The sequence below is a fragment of the Schistocerca gregaria genome, chromosome 4 (assembly GCF_023897955.1).
Source record: "Schistocerca gregaria isolate iqSchGreg1 chromosome 4, iqSchGreg1.2, whole genome shotgun sequence".
Taxonomy (NCBI): domain Eukaryota; kingdom Metazoa; phylum Arthropoda; class Insecta; order Orthoptera; family Acrididae; genus Schistocerca; species Schistocerca gregaria.
In genome coordinates this window covers 218,826,391-218,848,144 of record NC_064923.1, presented here as the reverse complement: position 1 = coordinate 218,848,144, position 21,754 = coordinate 218,826,391, and the positions used below count along the sequence as shown (strand labels likewise).

At 40.8% G+C, this 21,754-nt stretch overlaps 1 protein-coding gene across 10 annotated transcripts in view; it reads right to left on the bottom strand.

Moving 5' to 3' along the window:
- LOC126266869 (uncharacterized) overlaps positions 1-21,754 on the bottom strand; it is a 128,391-nt gene that overhangs the window by 53,772 nt on the left and 52,865 nt on the right. For all 10 annotated transcript variants that reach the window (XM_049971494.1, XM_049971501.1, XM_049971495.1 and 7 more), the window contains 2 exons: positions 16,759-16,974; positions 15,907-16,173 (listed from right to left, as the gene is read on the bottom strand). In XM_049971494.1, the coding sequence (XP_049827451.1) occupies positions 15,907-16,173; positions 16,759-16,974 (483 nt within the window). The remainder of the gene's footprint in view (positions 1-15,906; positions 16,174-16,758; positions 16,975-21,754) is intronic.

The window sequence follows — 21,754 nt, the reverse complement described above, 5'->3', positions numbered from 1 at the left end:
CCAAAGAGAAAAGGAAGGGTCAGACGCATGAGGGCGAAAGCCAAAAATGCGCCAAACCTGCGACCACACCTGAGATGGGGAGGTGCGAAAACCTATGGTCGCAACATATCGTTCCCAGCAGTCCTGTTTGCTCTGCCGGATTAACTGCCGAGCCCGGGCTCGCAGCCGTTTAAAGGCAACCAGATTCTCTAGAGAAGGATGATGCCAGTGTCGTTGCAGGGCTCGCCGGCAGTCCCGGATAGCTTCTGCAATCTCTGGTGTCCACCAACGGACTGACTTATGCCTTAGGGTACTTAGGGTACAGTTGCCTCGGCAGCAGAAACAATGTCCATAGTGACCTTGTCCACTGCCAAATTAAATGTCACCAGGAAGCGGACCAATGGCCATAGTAACCGAGGTGTAGGCTGCCCAATCAGCTCCACGAAGAGACCATCATGGCAGCTGGTTAGGGGATTGGGAGTGAAGAAGAGAATCTAGGATAGGAAAGTGGTCGCTACCACAGAGGTCGTCGTGGACCCTCCAACTGAGGTATGGAAGAAGACCTGGGCTACTGAGAGAGGGGTCAGTGGCCAAGTATGTGCCATGAATCAAGCTAAAATATGCGGGAGCACCAGTGTCAAGGAGGCAAATTTCCTGCTGTGCCAAGAGAGCCTCAACGTTCTTACCCTGGCCCGAGATCTGGGCCCCACCGCATAAAGGGTGACGGGCATTAAAGTTCCCCAAAAGGAAGAACGGCAGGGGGAGCTGGGCGAACAATGCAGCTAGGTCAGCAAGAGGGACAACCCCATCTGGGGGAAGGTAGAGGGAACAGGTGGTAAGCTCCATTCCTGCCCGGATTCTAACAGCCACAGCCTCGATAGCCATGTGAAGTGGCACTGGGGCACTAGGAACAGTAGCAAGAACATAAATACAGACACCGCCAGATACTCTGTCGTATTCTATTCAGTTACCCAGTAGGCACAGAGGGAGGGGGTCCGCTGAACAGGAAACCAGGTTTCCTGTAGGGCCAGACAAGTGGCAGGGAAGCGCCACAAAAGCTGTTTCAACTGAGCAAGGTGGTGGAAAAAACCATGGCAATTCCATTTGAGGATAATGGCACCCAACTGTGGAGACATGAAAGAATCTTGGGAGGGGGGTTAAGTCACGCCTTAGAAGTGCTCATCGCCGCCATAGGAGCTGTGGCTCGAACAACATCTAGCTTCTGAGTGGTCGCTAGATGCTCCACATCATCTTCAGGTACAGTGGTGAACTCCTTTTCTGTCTCTATGTCCTTCTCCTTTTGCTTTTCTTCTTTTTGGTAGGGTCTTGTTTGTCCTTCAGTTTATCAGGCTGGGTGGGCTTTTCTGACACAGTCTCATGGACCGAAGAAGACCTGGAAGTCCTATGGCCCTCAGATGGTGGCTTTTTCAGCCACTGGCTGACATCTGGAGGAGCAGTAACTGCGGAAGGGAGGGCACCAAGCGATCCCTTCCGCATGAGGGGAGCCAGAGGAGGCGGGCACTTCTCCGGCTCAGAGATGGGGACTGGGGGACTGAAGTCCCCAAAGAAGGAGAGGTTGTTACTCCTGATGTTGAAAACAGGGGCGCAACGGAAGAGGGTATTCCCCCAACTACCTGAGGGGCAGGAATAGATCGTCGGGCTGGAGGGCCCACATAAAGAGGCTGAGCTTGGGGGCTCATCGCCAGGGATGGTGACATCGAAGCTGTTGCAGCAAACGTCAATGAAATGTGCACAGGGTTAAGTCAGTCGTACTTGCGTTTAGCCTCTGTGTAAGTGAGCTTGTCCAAGGTCTTATACTCCATAATCTTCCGTTCTTTATGATAAACTGTGCAGTATGACGAGCAAAGTGAATGTTACTGCTGACACAAACAAGGGGTGGCGAACATGGGACGTTAGGGTGGGAGGCACGTCCACAATCCCGACAGGTAGGTTTGGCATCACATCTCGATGACATATGCCCAAACCTCCAGCACTTAACATCACATTGATATATCTTCACCTTGACCTTCTTGGGCAGGGTGTCACCCTCGAAAGCCAAGATGAAGGTGCTGGTGGCGACCCTACTATCCTTAGGTCCCCTGAAGACATGTCGTACAAAGTGGACACCGTGGCATTCCAGATTTGCACGGAGCTCATCATCAGACTGCAACAACAGGTCACGATGAAAAATAAGTCCCCGAACCATGTTGAGGCTCTTATGAGGCATAATGGAGACTGCAACATCACTGAGCTTGTCACAAATGAGGGCCCAACAACATTAATGGCTGAAGAGCATGGTACGTTGGAACTTAACATACATAACTGTATTGACTGTTTTAAAATGTGAATCCCACCCCGGGGACCTCTTCTTGTACAGTAAGTGAAAGAGTCAATATTGCTTCATGGGTTCCTACATTTCTTTGGAACCCAAAATAATCTTCCTGAGGTTGGCTTCTATCAATATTTCCATTCTGTTGTAAATATGGGGGTCAGTCAAAAAGTAATGGCTACTATTTTGCCTCCTCAAATAGTCTGTTAAGTAAAAAATTTGAATTGATGCTATTCTGCAAAGCTGCTTCTCCAACCTACTGCAGCAGTAACTTTTTGTGTCAACAGATGGCAGTACTGCTGTTGCTTGGAAAGTGGACAACACTGATGGTCGTATTAGACAGCATTCTGTGACAGAAGTCTTGAATGTGTATGTTGATGCAACAGTGGGTATCAGCACTGGCAGACAATGGGTTCATTGCTGTAATAAAGCAAAAGGCAAATGTCACTGGCTAAGGAACTGTGGTGCGGCAGGCTGGTGACATCAGTGACTTTACACAACATTCAGTGAGTTGGTTACACAATTCATGGTGACCGCTGGGTAATAGCAAGTGATTTGCGTTGCATTAACTCCCTCAATAAAGACAGTGTGATGATGATTATTCAAGATCTGGGACACTCAAATGTTTGTCCAACTTGAGTATCAAGAGTGTTAGCCAACCAGAACAAAGAGATGAGAAAAACAACCCTTGCAATGCTTCTGTTTGGAGTTAGAGTGTGTCTGGAAAAAAACTGTGACTGCAGATGAAACATGGGGGCATTTTTTTTTAACCAGAATCAAAGAGGCAGTCAATGGAATGGCATCACAAAAACTCATTAATGAAAAGTTCAAAATGGTGTGACTGACAGGGAAAGTTATGGCCACGGTATTATGGGGTGCAGTGGGTGTGATTATAGCTTTTCTGAGCAGGGATGCACTACAACTTCTGTCCAATATGTCAGGACCATCAAACAGCCCTTTTTTTCCTGGACAATGTAACACCACACACCAATCATCACACCACTGAAGAAATATGGCAGAGATGGAAGGTACTACCGATACACAGTTTTCACAGAATGGATTGGTAGTGTGTTTTTTGTGCAAACACATATTTTTAAATGGGACAATGCCTATTGACATAAGAAGCTAAAAGCAGGTTAAATTAGAATGTCAGTGTGGTTGTTGGTGGATTCTAGAGCAGGTCATTTATAAGATACTGTATTTTGAATAGTTTCCACACAGACACTTGTTTGTGCCACTAAACCTGCATAGTTGCAAGGTGTGGTGATGTTATGTTTGCTTACCATGTGCTTGTGTGTCACTTGAGTGCACTGTGACTTGCTTGTCAGTCAGTGTACGACAGTCCAAGCAGTAGTTCGTGAGTGGACAATGTGGGAAGAATGCAGTTCATTCTTGTGCAGTGTATGAGACAAGATATCTTAACAGATGTCAACCATCTTTGCAATTATTTATCAACCTCTTCATCCAGTTACGTGAAAGTGGTAGTGTAACACCTAGACAACATAACAGAAGGAAACAACTGATGCAAAAGAGCGGAAAATTAATGTTCTTACTGCTGTTGCCTCTGATCTGCGCATTGTCTCCTGCGCGATACACAAGGACTGTGGCATGAGTCAGGCAAGTGTTCTAGGCATTCTCCATCAGCATAAGTTTAATCCCTATCACATCTCTTTACATCAAGAGCTGCATGGAAATGATTATGAGAATCATGTTAACTTCTGAACATGGATGTTAAGACAGGATAGTCTAGATTTATCCTATCCTTTTTAGTGATGAAGCCACATTTCCCAATCACAGCCATGTAAACTGCCAAAACATCCACTATTGATGTGTTGACAGTACCTGTTGGGTTTGTCAAGAGGAAAATCAGCGTCCATGGAGTGCAAATTTGTGGTGTGGGACAGTGAGCCATCAGCTCATAGGCTTGTTTTTCAGAGGTGGAAAACTGAATGGGCACAAGTATCACAGCCCCTAACAGACCATCTTCCACGAATGCTAGAAGACCTTCCTCTGCAAACTAGGAGGAATCTGTGGTACCAAAATGATGGTTGTCCAGCCCATAGTGCAGAAAGTACTACAGCATGTCTTCAGGAATTATTTCCAAATCGTTGGATAAGACACAAAGAACCTGTACCTTGGCAAGCCCGTTTCCCGGATTTGATGCCCGCAGCCTTTTCTTCTGTGTGGAAAGCTGAAACATCCTGCCTACAAAGACAACAAAAACACCTGATGATATGCAACTATGTATTACTGCAGCTGCTCAGGCCTCTCCACTGAAACACTAGCACATGTGAAACAGTCATTCCATACCAGACTGGAAGCATGTATTGCCGCTGTTGGTGGTTATTCTGAACATAACCTGTGTTGGTGTGTGTGTGTGTGTGTGAGTGTGTGTGTGTGTGTGTGTGTGTGTGTGTGTGTGTGTGTGTTTTTGCAACTATAATTCAATAATATTCACATTGTCAGCACCTGCTTTCTTTGGAATTATTACATTATTCCTGAAGTCTGAGGGTATTTCACCTATCTCACATCTTGTACACCAGGAAGACTTGTTTTCTCATGGCTGGCTATTCGAAGTATCTCAATAGCTCTGAGGGAATGTTGTGTATTCCAGCAGTCTTGTTTCGGTTCAAGTTGATAAATACTCTGTTAAATTCTTCTCATGTATCATACATCCTACCTCATCTTCATCTATCTACTCTTCCCTTTTTATATTATCTTAGTACATAGGTTGGAACTTCAATAGTGGCAACACTGCTGTGGAGACACTATGCAATGAAATCTACTATTGTCACTGAGAGCACATGTTGTTGACATACCTACTTTACCTATAAGCAAACGGACTTGCCTGTCCCAAGTCACCAGCATGCACACAATCGAGGGAAACACAGTCACTTGTGATCAAACGGTCTAACGTAATGGTGTCAATATGTTTTTGAAACAGGAACAATGGAGTTGGATCAAGATTGAATGTGACAGAGGTCATACAGCATGACAATGTCATCAAGGTCTTCAAGAGGAGTGCGGGGAATCGACATTTCTGTACAAACAGTGGCACGTTGGGTAAAAGCCTTCAACGAAGGTCAGCAAACTGTGGTAGACATGCATCGGGCAGGTCATCCTAGTGTCTCTGAAGAAGAAGTGCATGCTGTTGCCATGTTAGTGGACAATGATTGACGCCATATAATTTGTGAGCTCACCCATGGAACCACATTAGCGCATATGACTGTGCTTCGCACCCTAAAGGAACACCTGGGCATGTGAAAAATTGCAGCATGATGGGTTCCACACGACTTGACAGAAATGCTGAAACGGATGCGTTACAATGCTGCTCAAACACACTTCGAACGCTATGAGCACGAAGGAAAGGCTTTCTTACTCCGTACCGTAACGCTGGATGAGACATGGGCCACATTGTATGAGCCAAAACTGAAACGCCAGTCCAATGAATGATGTCATTATGGATTGCGGCGAAAGTCAAAAGTGCACAGAGCCCCAGTATGGTGATTCTCGTGTACAACTGAGATGGTGTTATCCTAACGCATTATGTTCCTCCACAGCAGACTGTCAATGCACAGTATTACTGGAATGAGATTTTCACTCTGCAGTGGAGTGTCCACTGATATGAAACTTCCTGGCAGATTAAAACTGTGTGCTGGACCGAGACTCGAACTCAGGACCTTTGCCTTTTGCGGGCAAGGTTCGCAGGAGAGCTTCTGTAAAGTTTGGAAGGTAGGAGACGAGGTAGTGGCAGAAGTAAATCTGTAAGGACGGGGCGTGAGTCGTGCTAGGGTAGCTCAGTTGGTAGAGCACTTGCGCGTGAAAGGCGAAGGTCCCGAGTTCGAGTCTCGGTCCAGCAGACAGTTTTGATCTGCAAGGAAGTTTCACAGTATTACTGTTTGTTTTTGGAGCATCCCCTGAGACCAGCTTTTGCGAAAGAAGCGACGACACTTTCTGCGCAACCCACCCATCATTTTGCATAAGAACGCACGGCCACATACAGCGCAAGCAGTGGTTGCTCTGTTCCGTCAATGGGACTGGAAAGTACTGTACTATCCATCATACTCCCCAGACTTAAGTCCTTGTGACTGATTTGATTCTGAAGATGAAGGAACCACTTCATGGCATTTGCTTCAGAACTGTACCAGAGATTCAACAGGCAGTAGACCGCTCCATTCGCACCATCAACAGAACAGGCTCTGCTAACGGTATATTATGCCTTCCACATCACTGGCAACGGGTTCTACACAACGCTGGTGACTACTCTGAAGGACAGTAATAGGTGCAAACATGTAACTCTTTTGTATCGGCTGTGAATAAATAGTTGCCACTATTTAAGTTCCAACCATAGTAATTTCAATTTTTTGTGTCCCTTTGTTAACAGTTTTCTTTCATTAATCATTTCTCTTGTTTTGGACTCCTATACAGTACCATTTTTTATGGAGATGTTCCGTCTTTTGTGTGATGGAAGAAAGTGTAAAGTTGTATAAAAAAGTATTCAACGCAGTTTTTACCACTTGTTTCGGGGTAGGTTTTATTTAGTAGGAGGAAAAACGTAGGTCTATTAAGATTTCTTCTGCAAAAATTTTATATCACAAAGACGATGCCTTATTCATGCAACATGGTCAGAAAAAATTTATTTATCTAATAAGAGGGAGGCCGCAGAAGAAGAATCAGGAGCTGCTGCTATTAACAAGAAATGAGGTAAAGCAATAACTTCCACGAACATTACTTTACAAGGCATTAATGAGAATTAGGTAGTGTTACAGGTGAACATAATAGTAGTAGCTGTTCGGACTGTTGCCCTCCCCACCTATCTTCAAATACGTACAGGGTGTTTCAAAAATGACCGGTATATTTGAAACGGCAATACAAACTAAACGAGCAGCGATAGAAATACACCGTTTGTTGCAATATGCTTGGGACAACAGTACATTTTCAGGCAGACAAACTTTCGAAATTACAGTAGTTACAATTGTCAACAACAGATGGCGCTGCGGTCTGGGAAACTCTATAGTACAATATTTTCCACATATCCACCATGCGTAGCAATAATATGGCGTAGTCTCTGAATGAAATTACCCGAAACCTTTGACAACGTGTCTGGCGGAATGGCTTCACATGCAGATGAGATGTACTGCTTCAGCTGTTAAATTGTTTCTGGATTCTGGCGGTACACCTGGTCTTTCAAGTGTCCCCACAGAAAGAAGTCACAGGGGTTCATGTCTGGCGAATAGGGAGGCCAATCCACGCTGCCTCCTGTATGTTTCGGATACCCCAAAGCAATCACACGATCATCGAAATATTCATTCGGGAAATTAAAGACGTCGGCCGTGCGATGTGGCCGGGCACCATCTTGTATAAGCCACGAAGTGTTCGCAGTGTCGTCTAAGGCAGTTTGTACCGCCACAAATTCACGAAGAATGTCCAGATAGCATGATGCAGTAATCGTTTCGGATTTGAAAAATGGGCCAATGATTGCTTTGGAAGAAATGGCGGCGCAGACCAGTACTTTTTGAGGATGCAGGGACGATGGGACTGCAACATGGGGCTTTTCTGTTCCCCATATGCGCCAGTTCTGTTTATTGACGAAGCCGTCCAGGTAAAAATAAGCTTCGTCAATAAACCAAATGCTGCCTACATGCATATCGCTGTCATCAATCTTGTGCACTATATCGTTAGCGAATGTATCTAGTGCAGCAATGGTAGCGGCGCTGAGGGGTTGCCGCATTTGAATTTTGTATGGATAGAGGTGTAAACTCTGGCGCATGAGACGATACAAGGACGTTGGCGTCATTTGGACCGCAGCTGCAACATGGCGAACGGAAACCCGAGGCCACTGTTGGATCACCTGCTGCACTAGCTGCACGTTGCTCTCTGTGGCCGGCCGCGGTTGTCTCACGGTTCTAGGCGCGTAGTCTGGAACCGTGCGACTGCTACGGTCGCAGGTTCGAATCCTGCCTCGGGCATGGATGTGTGTGATGTCTTTAGGTTAGTTAGGTTTAAGTAGTTCTAAGTTCTAGGGGACTAATGACCACAGCAGTTGAGTCCCATAGTGCTGAGAGCCATTTGAACCATTTTTTTGCCCTCTGTGGTTGCCGTACGCGGTCGCCCTATCTTTCCAGCACGTTCATCCGTCACGTTCCCAGTCCGTTGAAGTTTTTCAAACAGATCCTTTATTGTATCGCTTTTTGGTCCTTTGGTTACATTAAACCTCCGTTAAAAACTTCGTCTTGTTGCAACAACACTGTGTTCTAGGCGGTGGAATTCCAACACCATAAAAATCCTCTGTTCTAAGGAATAAACCATGTTGTCCACAGCACACTTGCACGTTGTGAACAGCACACGCTTACAGCATTGTCTTCTATATCTTTCACATCACTTGCAGCGCCATCTGTTGTTGAAAATTGGAACTACTGTAATTTCGAAAGTTTGGCTGCCTGAAAATGTACTGTTGTCCCAAGCATATTGCAACAAACGGTGTATTTCTATCGCTGCTCGTTTAGTTTTTATTGCCGTTTCAAATATACCGGTCATTTTTGAAACACCCTGTACCTTTATTTATACAAACTGAAACAAGAAATAACAGCCATGTTGCCCCCACTTCAACTGGCTACCGGTGACCGGACAGTGCTGAAGGAGCATATAAATACGTAGATAAAGTGTTACTTGCATATATTGTAAATTTACTAACTGTACTTTATTTCTGTGTTTCATGTTTGCAACTATTGTGAATGAACAAGACAAGTAGCAAAAGTGTGTGTGTGTGTGTGTGTGTGTGTGTGTGTGTGTGTGTGTGTGAGAGAGAGAGAGAGAGAGAGAGCGAGAGAGAGAGAGAGAGAGAGAGATTATCCTAATAATATACTGGAGGTAAACTGTGAAAAATATGCAGACAACCATTTTGCAACAAAGGTAGGAACCATACAATTGTTAAGCAGGCATGATTAGCTTGGTTGTGTATCTATTAGTAGTAAACTGAAATCCTACCTGGTCCTAAGAATTGTGGAACTGTGATTATTATTATCAGTAGTTGTATCGCTGTTCTAAAAAATTGCTCTAATACTACGTAGACCATAATGAAGGCAACAAATAATTGCCATTTTGGCAAAGTGTAAACTGTACATAATTTTTTTGAAAGTCTTGTTATATATAAAGATTATTATTTTAATTTTCCACATAATTTTTTCTTAATCTGTCAGTATAGAGTCATGAATTTTATTTAAACTCAACTTATATAGGGAAGGAAAATTTACTTATGGGTAATTTAGTATTATTCACAGTAGATGAAATCAAGTCATAAGCGACCCCAGGGAGCATTTTATCCCAAGATAATACCAGAAGGCGTGCTAGCATTTCCAAAATATATATTTGTTGGACACCATATGAACAGAACCTGATCACAAGTGAACAAAATCTGAAAGATACACAAGGCACTAGCATGTCATCAATGTCTTAAATGTAAATAATATTTGTGACCTAAATATGAACATGCACAATTTGAGCAGATTGTATAATGACTTAACAGATGAGTTTGATTGTTCGAGTGCAAAGTTAAGCATGGACCAGTGCAGTGATTCTGCGAGAGATTTATACACAGACTTGTGCACTGACTAAAATAAGCTAGATCAGAAGTTCTCATCAATAATTCAAGATCAAAAGGAAACCATGGACAGGCTTAACAGTATAACAGAAATTCAGAATAATTTACAAGTGGCACAGACCAAAATTACAGAGATCATGAAGTTTGTGCATAGGAATGTCACGGAACTGCAGTCAGTTTGCAAGGAGCTACCAGATGAAGTGCATAAACTATAAGGAGAGGTGGAACACTTGAAACTAGTGAAAAAATACCAAGAACGCTTGGGCAAGGATATGAAGAAAGTAACTGAAAGAGCCGAGGTTGGGTTAGTAGACAACACCACTACGCTTGCACAAAAGTTTGTACAAGAGCACATAATATACATAGATGTAATGGAAGAAGTAATGACACAGATGGAAAGCAAAATAATTGCTAAAATCGACTCAGATATTAAAGCAGCAGGAAAGTGAATTCATAAAGAGCTCATGAATGGTAGCAGCAGCTCAAAAGAGCAGATTGAAAACAACAATCCAAGCCAAATAGATGTGTTAGGAAGTGGGATTGCTTGCACCTATTCACCTGTGACTACACCTGGCGGTGAAGAAAAGGAGTATAATTTACAACAGCCAATACCAATGACAGTGCTGTCATATGATGTATACAATCACATGCAGTCAGTGACAGTGCTACAGCCTGTGAGCACAGGACCTTGTTTGTCGTCCATTTTAGCAGATGGAGGCCTAATTAAGAGTAGAAAATTTCCAGTATATTCGACTGAGGGCAAGAAAACAAACCTTGTCATATTTATAAGGGGATTCTGGAATGTGCTGCCACATAACTGAATGGAAGCACAAAAGATCAGATTCACAGTAGGCTCTACCTGAGGTGACGTTTTGCTTTAGGCTATTGACGTGACTGAGTGCTACCACACACACAATTTGAGCAAGTGTTTCTTGAAAAATTCTGGTCAATCACTGTACAAGAGAGGTTGTATCATGAGGTGTTTAACCCTCAGCCCTTTAACAGTAAACAAGGAGGACTGTGTTGACATTTTGAAAAATATCTTAAAACATAAGACATATTACTGGACGAATCCAACCTCACATGTTGACATCTTAAAGATATAGTATTCAAGAATCGGTTGCCGCTGCATATAAAGGAAAAATTGGTGACAATACCAGAAAAGCTCTCCAGTACTTCCTCTCTCTACTCAACTCGATCGATCTCATTTACAAAAAGGGGAACCGCCAACTGAGAGTAGGAGTATGCAACCAGATATATCACATAATGGAAACCACTTTAACTGTAACAGAACAGTACAAACAACCAGCTTCCTTACATGTTTCAGCAAAGTAACAAAAATAAGAATTACGGTAATAGAGAAAACTATGGGGAACAAAAATGGGCTAGGACAGGACATTATCCAGGTTACCAAGACTCAATACCTACAGAACAAAGGGGTCCAGTTCCAGAGTTCAAGGTCCACTGCAAGTAGACAATGAAAATTAGTATCACAATTGGCCACGACATACCGACAACAGTAGGCACCCTAACATAAATAGCAATGGTTACAGACAAGAAAACGGTGGACATGTACAGGAAAGAGGACAAAGACAAAGGTAAATTGATTCACAATCTGTGCAGGAAATAAACTGGAAAAACAATGATCGTAATACTGTGCATATAGTACAAGTAATGCAAAGTGATGAAATTATCCCATCACCGCACAGGAAAACAGAGGCAGATTGTGATAAGCCCACTGTCGCAGACTGAGAAGAGGAGTGAGGGGCATGCATTTATTTACAAATTGTTTTGTATGCTATGACCAGGATAGTAATATTAAGCATGAATTATGTATGAAAGACAATAGTAACATTAAAAATGCAGAAGAAATAATAATAATTAGCGATAACGCAGCTAAACTAGCCAACGTGACAGTACCCATTGTACTAGATACAGGAGCCTCGACTAACATATTTCACAAAGTTTGTTCAATGAAATTAGGAAGGATATTAGACATACAAACTTTATCAGTAGAAAAGTGCCATATATTGAAGGCAGTTTGGAACAGATCAAAGAGAATAAAATTACAAGCCCGTATACTCATAACATTCAAAAGACACCACTATAGAATGTACCTTTTTGGTAGAAGAAAAATTGATTGTTTATTGTTTAATGGGGATGAATGTTTTCAGACTATACAAAGTACAGATCAATGCAGGTAATGGTAAGCGTTATTTCACACAGGATGAACCAGAGATTTCAGTAGATTTGGCGAGTGTAAGAACAACCCATAACAGACTGAGGAGATAGTAATGTAAAAATACAATTATTATATCTTGAGATGATACTACTTTACGAAGAAAAACACAAACACTTTAACAGTCAGAACATAGATGCATTAGCATACAGGCAAAGGCCAATGAACCTACTTATCTGAGGCACAAATGGACAAATTAAGGGTACTCATTGTTTCAGAAACGACCAGCACTGACTGGGAGGGGGGGGGGGGGGGGGAACCATCTACAAGATAGATGTCAACCCCCAAGAAAAATCTGTTATTCATCTTACCCCATACCGTCGTCAAAAAAGGGGACATTATGGAAGTAAATAGAATGCATCACTGAGTGGGTGGGGGGATAACAGAAACTCCTCACTCACCCTACTGTAGTCCCGTATTAGCAATTGCAAAGCTAGGTGGTAGCATGTAGTTAGTACTTGCTGGAAGGGGCATAAACAAAATTATCGTCCCAGTGAGGATACGACCAGAAAATTTAGAACAAAAACTGCTTTAAGTTACATGGAGTTTGATTTCCTACCACAATTGATCTCGATGTGTTCTAGTGGCAAATAATCTTGCACCAAGAGAGCAAAATGTACATAGCATTATTATGGGGGGGGGGGGGGGGGGGGGGGGGGGAGTTATGAATTTTGTGTGTCAACTTTTGGTTTACACGTAAGTGTCGGTGTGTTTACTGCAGCCCTGGATAAGGTATTGGAGACTGGAGCTGCTAAGCCAAGTTACGGTATATGTAGACGACTTTTTGATAGTTACTTCCAGATAGGAAGAGCACCTACATGTAATAGCGCGTTTTTCTGAGTATGGGGTAACTGCGAACTTGAAAATGTCCGAATTCGGAAAAGAAAGGATTAAATTTGTAGGACACACTATTTCAGGGATCTTGCCAGGTCTTGGGAAACTGGATGCCTTCGATACTTTTTCATGTTCACAAAATAAGGAACAGCTGAAGACATATTTAGGCCTGGCCCCCTTTTTTAGGAAATTTGTGCCCAACTAACTCTTAAGTAGTGATGCAATGTAGAATTTACTAAGGAAAAACAATACAGAAATAAGATTCTGGAAAACATAAAGGAAGCACTTGTCAATGCCGATATTTTAAACCAGCCTGAAATGAACCAGGAATTTTGTCCAAGTACAAACACATCACCACAAGGCCTGAGGTTGAGGGGGGGGGGGGCGCTTGTCTTTTCCAAATTAAAGGGCTAAATGATAAACAACTGCCAAGCATTATTACTTTCGTGAGTAGAATGCTTACAATGTGAGAGGGGGCGTACTCCGTAACCTCGAACTCTAAACACTCACTGTTGTTTGGGTGGTTTGAAAGTTTGATTATTATTTACGGGACAGGCACACGATGATCACCATCAAGTCCTCTTGTTTCTCCACACTGCAAACTACTCCACAGAAGGATAACTCGGTGGTGCCTATATTTACAAGAATTTGGTTCTGAAATAGTATAAATTAAGAGTGAACAAAACATAATAGCTGATGTGCAACCGAGACTACCACATGGTTTGAATGAATTTTTGGAATATACTGAACAGACCTCAGATATTAGAGTCTTGCTAATGATAGCCTGTAATATACAAAAGTGTGCCGGAGCCTAGGACAGCTGCAAGAAAAGGGTCAGCGCTGGCAAAAGGTAAGAAAAAGTTACAGGAAGCTAGGAATACAAATGTAAACAAGTTCTACATTATATACCACGGAGTGCTATTTCATAAATGCACACCAGAACAAGAAAATTGGTGAGCTTACCAGAGGACTATGCTGACAACTTCTTCAAGTACATTCATAACTTGTGGGGCCACTACGGTGTATCAAAATGTACATACAAAACCACCACCTATTGCTATTTTGTGAACATTATATAAAATTCAAGCTTTTGCTACCAACGGTTTCTTCGTCAGGAAAGAGGGAAGGAGGGAAGGAGAGGGAAAGACGAAAGGATGTGGGTTTTAAGGGAGAGGGTAATGAGTCATTCCAGTCCCGGGAGCGGAAAGACTTACCTTAGGGGAAAAAAAGGACAGGTATACACTCGCGCACACACACACATATACATCCGCACATACACAGACACAAGCAGACATTGCTGTGGTGTAGATCAGCAGTTCTGACATATAGGAATAGTAGTGTAGAGACACGCAGACACTGCAAACACTACAGTGCAAGTCGAGAAACTATGCTTTTGCAGAACAATATGGGTTAAGTAACTAACCACACTGGTGATGTAATACCATACACATAGTAAAACCCTATAGAACAAGCAATGGTACTGACATCAGCACAGAAATGGAATTAATAAAATAACATGTATATATGAATATAATAGGATTAATGTAATTTAGAGGGAGTATTTACAAGGAATAGGGAACTGACAAAAGTATAAAGCTAGAGTAAAATAAACACTATTATACAAAACAATAAATGAACTAAAGAACATCTACAGGAGAATGAAAGGGAAGTAAATTCAACAAATACTAAACCTAACTATGAATCACATCAATATTTACAATACGTACTGTGAGTTAAAGTTGGGTTTCTTTATTGTAGTACTGTATACTAAAAGAATACCTACTGCCTCATTTATGCTATGCATTGGATAACAAAATGTTACAGGCGAAATCATTTACTTAATACAGGAGGCATAAGGAGAACAAACTGCATGTAAGTTAAGGAGAACTAGAATAACGATATTTGTGCTCATTCTAAAAACAAAGCATCTGAGCTCATTAAGGTTTAGAAGCTAAGAATACTTCAAGAATTTAACTCTGCCCACTGATGCTCAGGCTGGGAAGGGAATCTGAATTGCTAAATGTTACTAAAATATTGTTCTTAGCATGGCTATTTAACTGTCAAGATATGTGCTGCAAAGCTAAGAGGTAAAACACCACTTCTAAGTTAACCAGTCTAGCATATGAATGTGACCATTGTCTAGCTGTAACTGTTCTGCTTAAGTAATCTGAAGCAACTCAACCAGTTCCTATGCTCTCTAGCATAACAGATGTTATGATAAATTTACATATTTATGCACTTTTGTTACTGAGTTGCTGCTACTTGGCGGCCATATCTCCACAACTTTGCACTTTTTGCCTTCACTTACTTGGTAAATTTTGTTCAATTTAACATCTTATGACCTGCTCAGACATTGATATCAGACTTAGGTGCACCCATTCATGCTTCAGTGAATGGTAGAAACACAGCTGATATGTATGATAAAATGTCAAAAACTCCATCGGCTGCAATTTTATCTCCAATTTATTAGCTACCAGTTTCAGCATTACAATATGCCATCGTCAGGCCCTCTATGCCAGATAACGGCTGAATTTCCTCGATGACAACCATATGCATGTTGTATGTGAAAATAATCAACCTTCTCGCCAGTCCTTGCTCAAAAGGAATTTGCACACATCATCTCAAACACAACTGAAGTTGTGTCTGAGGTGTTGTCACATGCAAATGCTGTCACACAAGAGCTGGTGCCAAGTCCAGTTATTTTCATATATGACAAACATATGTTATCGGCTACAGAGAGCCTGATGATGAAGTACTGTAACACTGAAATCGACTGACAATAAATCCGAGATGAAATTACGGCTACTGGTGTTATTGACATTTTTGACATTTATATCAAAGTTTTTTTTTTTCTCCCCAGTGCACACTGCATCTTAAACTGGTTTGACAGTAATTCTATTGCTTAAGTACAACTCATTTTTTTACCTCTGCAGCTAAACCAGCATCCTTTTCAGCAACAGTTCTTGTAGGAGATTTCCACTTCTCATAAAAGCTTGGGTTATAACTGCCACTGCCACAAAATTCCATCAGTCTCCTATCTCTAGGGCTCAGCATGCTAAAATCAATGGAATTCTTTACAGTACTGTCTTCAATATTGAGGCTCAGCTTTTCATCTGCAGCAACTTCTAAATCGTGAAGTCCACCGATATATTTTCTTTTTGGATTGCTTTTGTACGGAATTCCATAGTCATCCTAGAATTTTGGCATATTGTAATCATATATGATAAAGCAGAAATTACACTGATACAAATGCTAATGCTAGAAAAGCACAATAAGTAATTTATGAATACTGTGTAATTGCATGTTTCAACACAATTCTCTGATTGTATTTAATATCTGCCTGCAAAATAGATAACTGAAATTTAGTAGGTACTTCTACTACCGCTAAATGCTTTAACAAATGAAAAACCAATGGTAATTTTTACAGGGTCCCATCATGATATTTATAATTTATAAAGCTTTAGTGTATAAGATTGTGCCCAAATAAAAACTAATGTAGCAACGTTTTACATGCAGTTATATAAATCTGACCTATGCTATCATACAACATGGAGGGAGAGGGAGGGGGGGGGGGGAGGGAGGGAGGGAGGGAGGGAGGGAGAGAGAGAGAGAGAGAGAGAGAGAGAGAGAGAGAGAGAGAGAACACTAGAGCTAGCTTCTGTTACAAAGAATGTCATGTTGTACTCTACCATTTTTATTCAGTGGTCTGTTACTTAAAATCGAAACAATATTATAAATAATTCTTGTACATTCATATTCCTTTGAGCTACATTTTACCTTCAATAGATCTTCGCGAATATCCACTGCTGGTGGTTCAGTCACCTGTACACACTGATCAACATATGTACGACGAAGTTTATTCTGATCATTGGCAGCATCACATTCAACTTGGACAGATTTATCAGCAACAGAGGACGAGAATTTTGGGGCAGCAGGCGCAATATAATTTTGCATACTGGATGGTTGGGAGCATTCTTTTCTAGCTGGGCGGACCTAAAGAAACAAAAAAATTAATAAAAGACGAGAAAAACTCAAACAGCTCTGCAAAGGATTCAAAATTTTAACTGTTACGGTGCACCACTCCACACACAGTATGAAGTAGACTTACACGAGGGATGCTAGTGGACAGAAATTTTATGTGTGTACATTTTTAAATCTTTATTGAAATGACTAATCATCTTTATTCAATTAATTGATTTAAATGTAATTTTCATCTCCATTCTTTTGCCATGTCATTTTAATCATACAATCAACCTCTTCATTTGCTCTCATTCCTCTTCCTATAATTCATCTTTCACTTGAAATCTTTGCTCATGTGTTGCTGTTTTTGATTGATATAAACTCTTTCCCAACCCATAATTAAGTAAGATGAAATTTGTTGGGATCTGTTGAGTTTTACCCGTAACTGATTCGAAAACAAGTCCTTAGTGCACAACTATGGGAATAAATAACTGCAATTCCCCATATTGTGGCTTATCCATTGATAAATATTCTACCACTGCTAAATCAACCCAAATGATTACATTTCTGGAACCGTAAGTGTACTTCAAATCAGCCACCCTCCGTGCTGCCTAAACTGTTTTATTTTGTCACTGTCACATTTTATGGTATGAGACATGACAATCACTTGCACTTTCAACTCGTACTGTATAATCCTCAGTTATGACGAGCTACAAATAGCAAAAATCAGTGTTTCCTTCTTGGTTAGGTGCCTCTACTGTGCTTCATAGTGGATGAGAGAAACAAAGAGTGAATATTCTGCAATAAAACATTGTTAAACCTGTGTTGTCAATTGTTCACTTTGTACTGACCACAAACGAATTTTCGGGTAATGTATTGGGCAGTGATTTTCAACCACTCCCCTGTTAATATGACATATCAAGTGAAAAAGAATATCTTATCACAATATGTATCCAACATTTCTATTGGGTTTCAGTTGGTCCCTCCACCCTTGTGGTGGCACATTTGTCAGAGGGACATGTCCTTAATGAAGCCAGCTGTTTTGGTATATACTTTGTGCACGGCCGATTTATATGTAGGGAGGGGCTAGACCTGGGATCCCAACCGAAAATGCAGATATCAGTTCACTAACAAATCTCCAATCTATAGTTTCGAGTGCATCCAGTCAGTCAACATCATTCTCAGTCCATTTAATAAGCAAACTACTGATTTCTCTGATTCAATATTCATCATATTAGTTGAGTGTGCAGCTGGTCATTGTAACTGGAAAGCTTGCTATTAATCTCCAATACTCTGCCAATTAGTTCCTTTAGTCTTAGATTTTTCTTTGAATTAATTGTTCAACTTGCTTCTGCAAGGCCTACCTGCACAATTCAGTTTGTGGAAAGTTTTCCAGTTCATTTATATTCCTCAGCCAAGTGAGTTTGTCTAATCCTAAGTCTTTTTCAATACGGAGGCTTACTTGTCCTCCTACATCTACATTTTTTAACTATCAACCTATGTAACTGTTCCTGAGAGTGTGTTGAAAGCACTGATACAGTGCCACTTATAAAGTCATGTCCTCGTGTTCCAACATATTATAGAGTCGGCATAAGTGGATCCCTGACTGTTGCTTGGGGCTGGGCATGGCAGCTTCTTCCACCTACCTTAAGCAACCATCTGATTTTGTAAATGTCTCTATCAGGGTTATACATGGACAAAGAAAAACAATTACTGGATTTTTCCCAGATCTCTTGGTTAAAAATACACTTTCTCCGGGTGAAAATACACTTTTTCCGTGTTAAGTGACAGTATACTTTCCCTCAGAACTGTAAAATTTGACAATCATTAGAATGATTATGGTTTGATACAGCGGTTTATTATTTCCCAGCACTTTAGAAAACAAAACACAGGGGGGAAAAACATGTTTTGGAATGTTCTTTGATGTGCAGCAACATGTACGCTGCATATTTTCATATTACGAAAGTATAACTTCGCATTCCACTAAACACCACATGTTACTTTCCGCAGCAATGATATCAATATTGCGATGTACTTTTGTAAGCCAGTCACAGCTCAGGTCATGTGATCTCGCCAGACGATAACAGCGGATATTGAGCATTAGACACGTGACATAGTCAGTCAATAGCAACATCACTGTTAAGTAGTGCAAACACACGAACAGGAAAAGTTAAAGGTTTAAATTAATATACATAGTGTTGCTACAAGAAAAGCAAAGCTTTCACATATAATATTATGTCACTAAGATTAATAAGCTACAAGAGAAGCAAAGATTTCACATATAATGTTGATCTTTTTTGCGCATTTTACACTTTAGGATACATCACACAAAATGTGCCAGCAAAATGTTTGATCCCGATATAAATCTCTGATCTTTTGGGCTTGAAATTCTTCTGAATGACTTATCATCAAAGTGTTGATTTTTAAATGAAAGTAAAATGCTGAATTTCTTAATTCATCGTGCATTCTCGCACATAGTTCATCTGGGGAAGATAACACATTTCAAACCTCAATTTGCAATATTTTCCCATGATCTGTTACAAATAGATTTGTTCCAGTAGTTGCCAGAGAGCACGAGATAAGAGGCATCACCGCACTTGCGCAGCTACGATGACGTAAGAAGCCCGCATGTTCCTATGTGTAAAACATTAAAAGATTTCAAATTATGTCACAAAAGAAACAAGACATCAGAGAATACTCCAAGACTGTCAGAATTTTGTGAACCATACTGAAATGAATAATTCGACTGAAAGTGCGCATTCGTATATCCACATTCCTAACGAAGTAGGCCTCGATCTGATATTAAGCTTTTCAGTGTGGTTTTTCGGATGTAAATTTTCATGGAGTACCAGTACTGTATTATCTCATGTTTGGTTCTTTATTATGGCATAATGCCATACGTGCTAGAAGATGAAATTGTGCACTTGAGACGGAGCGAACAGTTGAAACTAGTCAACAGTGTGGAATTAAACATTTTGTTTCAAATAAATTGGCTGCCTCGGCGGAAAAGATAAATAAAAGTCAAATTTCTTTAGCAAAGCAACAAAAATAACTTCATTGTTCTGCAATACAATTAATGATTGACTGTCAGAAAGGTGGAAATAAAACAAAATCTGAAACTAACAACATATTTTAGCCCTCTGTAATTATGTGAATGTATTTTAATTCACTTGATAGCTCCCAGTCACAGAAATAACTTTTTTTTTTTTTTATTTGACGTGAGAACAGTAAACAAAGAGGAAATAGCATAATCACTAACGTAGATTTTTCAAAAATATGTTCATTTTGTAGCTCACCTCTTTCTGAAGAGTCTGATGCATAAAACATAAAACTTTGAGGAAATGTAAGAATTGTTATTTGGTCATAAATGTACAAAAGTGCAGAGCCACGCTTCTTCACACAGCATTCTTCTACTGCACGTCACTGTATTTCGCACTGTGGAACTCAAATGTGTATATTTTGTAATGGATGCTATCAAACTATATTCAGGATAGCGGAAACTAAAACATCCTGTGGTGCCCCTGCTGCTCCCGGCCGGCTGGTTTGACATCCTGCCCCCCCCCCCCCCCCCCATTCTTTAAAAAAATAATAAAATAAAAACACCTCACAATTAATACTGGATGGAAGAGTAAGAACACTTCACAAAATTTGGACTCTCTATTGCCTATTAGCTAACAATAGCCTGCAGTTCTGTGTGTCATAAAATTAAATATAGGATACATAAAGCCAGTATAGACATGAGACAAGCAAAACAGCACACATTTATTCAGTCTTTAGCTCCCAGCATTTTTTTCTATCTAATCTTGCTACAGCTTTATATGTTGTGCTTTCCTTTCTGGGGAATCTATTACCTCATCAAAAATTCGTCAAACGTTTTGCTACATGAAAAATCGAGATATCGCTGTCTAATACTGAACAAACTGTTAATACAAACAGTACCCAAGACTGGTGTGGTTTCTCAATCTGATTACGTCTATTTTGTTACTGCCTACTAGATAAAAGAAAATAGGCCTTCGTAATATTACAGCAATTTTAACACACACCAAATAAATGAGACTGTTTTGGTAATAATGGTCATTTTTATAATACGACAGAATATAAATCGCAAAGTACTAATATGAAATGCCTATTTAGCCAAGTACAAGCAAAACGGTTTATGTTTGGAAATAGTTTCACATTTCATACAGTCATTTTCACTCTGGTAGTCTGAATTTATGGACTTCACTAGTAATTATAACAATGATGATCATTCGGATACCCAATCGATCACATAAACAAACAGCAGTTTGCACTCACCCATTCGGCTTTATTCTGCTCAGTTCATATAGCCCTGTCCCCTTTTGTCTGCAGGAACGTTTATTTCTAGATGGATTCTCCCCAGAGACATCATGTACACTGTGCACACATTCAAATATCAACTTATAATTCATGCAGAAGTCAACTTGGAATGTGTCCAAAAACCAATTGGGATGCGTTTCAAAATAATCTAAGTAATCAATAGACCCATGTGCACTAGATGCTAGGCGCTATGCGAAGCAAGTTTTTTTTTTTTTCTCCTCAAGAAATTGCCGCCCGGTTCAGATACCTCGGTTTGCTGCTTACACAGCCAACAGCAACATTTCGACAGCCAGAAGCGGAAGAAGGTACTACTCATATGCAACTCAACTGTGCATGTGCACGAGCACGTTCGTAACTGCTTTAATGAATCAAATGTAAACAGTTGTGACATCACGCTCATCGGAAGTAATATGTTGTTAAGGAGCCTTGCATAGTCTTCCAATGGTACTGTAAGGTTTACTTTGTTCGCTCGAGT